Source organism: Tupaia chinensis, unplaced genomic scaffold, assembly GCF_000334495.1.
Source record: "Tupaia chinensis unplaced genomic scaffold, TupChi_1.0 Scaffold000221_1, whole genome shotgun sequence".
NCBI classification, from domain to species: Eukaryota; Metazoa; Chordata; class Mammalia; order Scandentia; family Tupaiidae; genus Tupaia; species Tupaia belangeri.
In genome coordinates this window covers 1,247,942-1,252,962 of record NW_006159696.1, presented here as the reverse complement: position 1 = coordinate 1,252,962, position 5,021 = coordinate 1,247,942, and the positions used below count along the sequence as shown (strand labels likewise).

The following is a 5,021-nucleotide window of genomic DNA, read 5'->3' as shown; positions in this document are numbered from 1 at the left end:
CCCTACAGTGTAATTGGACACTATAATTGACTCCTCATATCTAGCTGTAATTTTGTGTCTACTAACCAGTCTCTCCCAGTTCTTCCTCTCTCATCCCCTTCTCAGTCTCTAGTAACCACTATTTTACTCCCGATTTCCATAAGATCAACTTTTTTTTAGCTTCAACATGTGTGACGGAACATGTATTTCTCTCTCTGTGCCTGGCTTATTTCACGTAGCATAGTGTCCTCCAGCCTCGTCCACGTTGCCACGAATGACAGGATTCCATTCTTTTAAAGGACTGAATAGTGCTCCCTTGCAGTAAGCATGCAGTGCAGATACTTCTCTGACATGATTTCCTTTGCTTTCGATGTATACCTGCTAGTGGGATTGCTGGGTCATATGATAGTTCTATTTTTAAAAATAGTTTTTGAAGAACTCCATTCTGTTTTCCATGGTGGTATTAGTTTACGATTCTATCAGCAGTATGTAAGAGTCCCTTTTTCTCAGCATTTTTTGGGTCTTTTTTGCTTATTTATTTCCAGAGAGAAGGAGAGAGATCCCTGATAGGGTGTTTCCTTGCCAGCATCCTCCCTTTGAGCCTTCCAGCCAGCCAGGATCATGGCTGTACTGAGGGCACGCCTGGCATGCTCAGATTGACCCAGGATGTGGACCTGGCACCTCCCCATATGGCTCTAGAATCATGCAGCAGTGCCCTACCATCTGCACCACAGAGGTTGGCCATGTGTTTTTGAGGTAAGATTCATTGTGGTTTTGAATTGCGTTTCTCTGATTATTGGTGATACTGAGCATTTTTTCATATACTGGTTGGCCAATTGTATGTCTTCTTTTGAAATATGTCTGTTCAGAACATTTGCTCATTTTTAAATTGGATTTTTTTGTTGAGTTGTTTGAGTTCCATGTATAGTCTGAATATTAATCACTTATTGGTTGAAGAGTTTGCAAATGTCTTCTCCTATTCTATAGGTTGTTTCCTCACTTTGTTGATTGTTTGCTGTACAGAGCTTTTTTTTAAAATATGAATCCCATTTGTCAAGTTTTACTTTTGTTGTTTGTCCTTTTGAGGTCTTACTCATAAAATTTTGCTCCGATCAATGTCCCTTTAGTGTTTCCTCTATTTCTAGTAGTTTTAGGGTTTCAGATCTTACATTTGCATTACTACAGCAATTCCTTCCCCCTCTACCTCTCTGTCCTGCCAGGATTTGGGGCATGCATGCATGTGCCTGGCATGTTATTCAAGCTGCTGGGGCCAGGATCCCGACAGTGGTTGGCCATGTGGCATCTGGCTTCCTGACCACTAGGCAGTGTGGTCTGATTTCATTTACTTAGGTCTTCTCTCTTTCTTGGTCCAGCTCTTGGTTTGTTGATTTTATTGGGTCATCCAAAAAGTCGCAGCACATATTTCACTTAGAAAAACAGAAAAATACCGTCAGTTATGATTTTTCTGATGACCCAATATTTTATCTCTTTATAAAAACACCTTTGTGTTTCATTCATTTTATTTTGTTTCAGTTGTGTTTATTTCTGTTCAGGTTCTTCTTCTTTTTTTTTTTCCTTTTCTTTTTTTAGAGGTTTTTGCTATAGATTGCTTGTGCTTTCCAGACAGACAGAGAGAAACTGAAAAACAGAAAGTGAGAAACCACCCCCCAGGGGGATGGCCATGCCACAATCCTTCTCCTTCATTCTCTCTCGGGATCTTGACGTGCATGCACACATTCCTGGAGTGAGTTTAAGCTGCTGGGTCTGGAACTCAGACCCCGGTTGATGACATCGGAGTCCAGCGGTGTAACCATTTTGCCATCTACTGGTCCCTGTTTCTGCGTGGATCTTTATTATTTCCTTCCTCCTCCTGATTTGGGGTTTGGTTTGTTCTCGTTTTCTACTTCCTTGAGGTGCATCATTAGTTATTTGCAGTCTTTCTTTTTTTGATGTAGGTATTTATTGCTATAAACTTAGTACTGATTTGCTGTATTCCATGGGTTTTAAATTTACTGAGACTTGTTTTGTGTCCTTGCATGTGGTCTATCCTGGAGAACATTACACGTGCTGATGAGAAGACTCTGCATTCTGCTGAATGGCCTCTGTCCCCCCACATTGGATGCTCTTGTGTGGCTCCTGAGCATCTCCCTCTCAGATCACAGCCTCATCCAGTCTTTCCCTCTTTTTTTACACTGGGAACTCTGCCTTTTCATGAACTGGGCAGCCCTTTCTCTATCCTTAGGGCTCAGGTTTGTGACACTGAAGCAGGTGTTTAGCAGAGCCCAGGATGGCCTTGTCACCACTGTCTCCACAGCACCTGGTGCAGAGCCAGCATGCAGGAGGCCCTGAGTGCACATTTGCTAAATGAATGAGTCAATCGACGAAAGCTAAGACTTGATGGTTATTCCAGGTATGCCCTTGCAGGATTGTTCCTTTGGCTGAAGCATTTTTTGCGTAGACTAGCTCACACCAGATATATAAACGTTTTGGCCATTTTCCTCCTCAGCACTACACCAGATGCATAGCCAACAGCACCTTCCAAGGCTGTGCAGTGCTCCGTCGTGGATATGCATGTCATTTATTCACCGTGTCTCTGTAGTCAGGCATCACTTGCTTTTTGCCACTATAAATAATACTGTAAAGAACATCTTTGTTTCATTCTTCCGTTAGGCAGATCTGACCCTCAGTCTGCCTCCGTTAGCTCTGATCAGAGTATGGTGACCTAGCACCTGAGGAAGGGGGTTTTTAAAGTCTTGTCTCCTGTGTGATTCCTACCCTCACAGTGACCCTCAGCAAACACAAGCCATGGACATTTTTCTCAGGAGCTCAGATGGCTGGTCTGGTCTGCTACTTCCTTAGGAAAAACTGAGCAGGTCCTCTGTGGGGGTGAAAGCGCACGGGTAGGTGAGGCAGTGGGAAGAAGCAGGACCCTCAGTGGGACCTTGCCTTTAGGTCTCAGTCAGAGTTGGAAAGCCAAGGGTGCCTCTGCTGCAGGTGTATCTTTCCTCCCCCCTGGGCAATGGACCCGGCAGGGGAGAGGGGCCAGGCCTCGGGGGCTGCTGCTCTCAGTCTCTCGCTGTTCTTGTGTTGTGGCTTTCTCCTCCCGAGAGTCTGGGGGAGCACGCATGCGCCTAGTCTCCTCTGTGTGGAGGGACACAGCCACGCTCTAGGATAAAGCTGACTTCTTTCTAAACCTATTTCCTGCCCCCCTTGCCCATTCAGAGAAGGTTTCCTGAGCACCCATCCTCTTGTGGGCATGACGGCACGATGAGGGCTGCAGATGTGGGGGACCAGCAGGTGGCGTGGTAGTTAAAGTGTTGGACACTCCCACATGGCCAACCACGGTTTGGTATCCCGGACTCGGGGGCTTGCTTTCTCACTCTCTCTCTCTCTCTCTCTGTCTGTCTCTCTGGTCAAATTAAAAAATAAGTGAATGAAGGACCAACAGTTACCGTAATGGCTACGTCGCTGGACTCCCATGTAGTTGACCGCGGTTCGAGTCCTGGACCTGGTGGCTTAAACTCATGCCGGGCGCGTGTGCGTGCGTGCCCAAGATCCCGAGAGGAGAATGGAGGAGAAGGGATTGCGAGGTCGCCATCCCCCCTGGGGGCTGATTTCTCACTTTTTGTCTCTCTGTCTTTCTTTGTCTTTCTGGCGAGCGCACACGCCCTATAGCAAAAACCTCTCAAAAAAGAAAAAGTGAATGAATAAATAAAATTAAATAATAAATAATTCGTAAAAAAATTTAAAAGGCTGCAGATGTGGAGGTGAACCCTCCCTGTGTCTGCCTTCTGGTAAGCCCCAGATGAGTCGATGTAATGCTGTCGTGGTGTGTGCAGGTGGGGGGCCAGACAGCACCTGTGGAGGACAGAGCGTCATCCACTCCTGAAAGACCAGGATGAGCTCTGGAGGAGGCTGAGCGAGCCATTGTGGAAGGAAATGGACTAGCAGGGCCGAGGGGTACCGTGGCTGCTGACGTGTTCACAGAGGCCCAGATAACATGCTAGTGTGTCTCGTATCCCTGGGGACCGTGACTGGGCAGACACATATGACTGAGCCATGGCTGCTGTCTGGGGGACTAGGCCAGTGCAGGCCTGGTTTTGGGCCACACCTGGTCACACGGCTGGCCTCAAGTGGGACATTTGACTTAGGAGGAAGCCTGGCTTGGCATACAGAGGACCTGGCAGAAGCTCGCCAGGGTGTGCTGGGCTGGGAGACAGGTCCCACAGCCAGGAGCGAAGGGTTGCAGCTAGAGCGGGGGGGGAGGGGTGCGGGGGCGATGGTGTGAACTTCAAGCGAGTCCTCCCACGCTGCACCCCCTAGGCTGTGGCCTCCTGCTCCCTCAGCTCTCAGCAGCCCCAGTGCATGGGGTTAACTGCCCTCCTTCCTGGTGCTGGTACACTCATCGATAGGTGGCCAGGTAACTCCCACAGGGCCCTTGAGGCCCACATGCTGCCTGCAAGCAGCTTCTCTCCCTGCCTCTTGATGTCCCTTGGCCCGGGAGACAGCCCTCTGCTCCCTGGTTAATTCCCAGGAGCTGTCTCTCTCGGGAAACCTCTGCGTTTCTAGCCATCACCGTGTGCCTCCCTCTAGGGGCTCCTGGAGGCCTTTCTCAGAGCCTTAGACCGCTCCCCGCCTCAGCTGCTGCTGGGAGGGGGGTTCTGGCCCAGCACTATGCTTGGAGGCCGAGTGTCATTACTCCCTCGGCACAAATAGTGGGGAGCCTCGAGGATGGGCGGCCTGAGCCACCCTGCATGGGGGCTGCCTTGGATGACAAGCTCACTGCCGCTGCTTCCCTCTCTGCAGGAGGAAGGCTGCGTGTGCCCGCCCATCACCACAGGCACTGTCCGAGCTCTGCCCTGGGTCAGACCCTGCCGAGCCCCAGAGCCCTGAAGGTGGATGGCAGTAGGAGTGCCGCCTCGCTGGGTTGGCGGCCCAGGCCCTGCTGATCCTCATGGCTACTGGTAAGGGGGCTCCACTGAGCCTTGTGGTCGGAAGTAGATGGCGGCTTGGTGATTCTGAGCAGGCCCAGGGCCACAAGC

At 49.7% G+C, this 5,021-nt stretch overlaps 1 protein-coding gene across 1 annotated transcript in view; it reads left to right on the top strand.

Moving 5' to 3' along the window:
• The first annotated feature begins 3,246 nt into the window (after positions 1-3,246).
• ZNF488 (zinc finger protein 488) overlaps positions 3,247-5,021 on the top strand; it is a 2,749-nt gene continuing 974 nt past the window's right edge. Inside the window, exons 1-3 of the mRNA XM_006147761.1 lie at positions 3,247-3,276; positions 4,786-4,842; positions 4,919-4,991. Of these exons, the coding sequence (XP_006147823.1) occupies positions 3,247-3,276; positions 4,786-4,842; positions 4,919-4,991 (160 nt within the window). The remainder of the gene's footprint in view (positions 3,277-4,785; positions 4,843-4,918; positions 4,992-5,021) is intronic.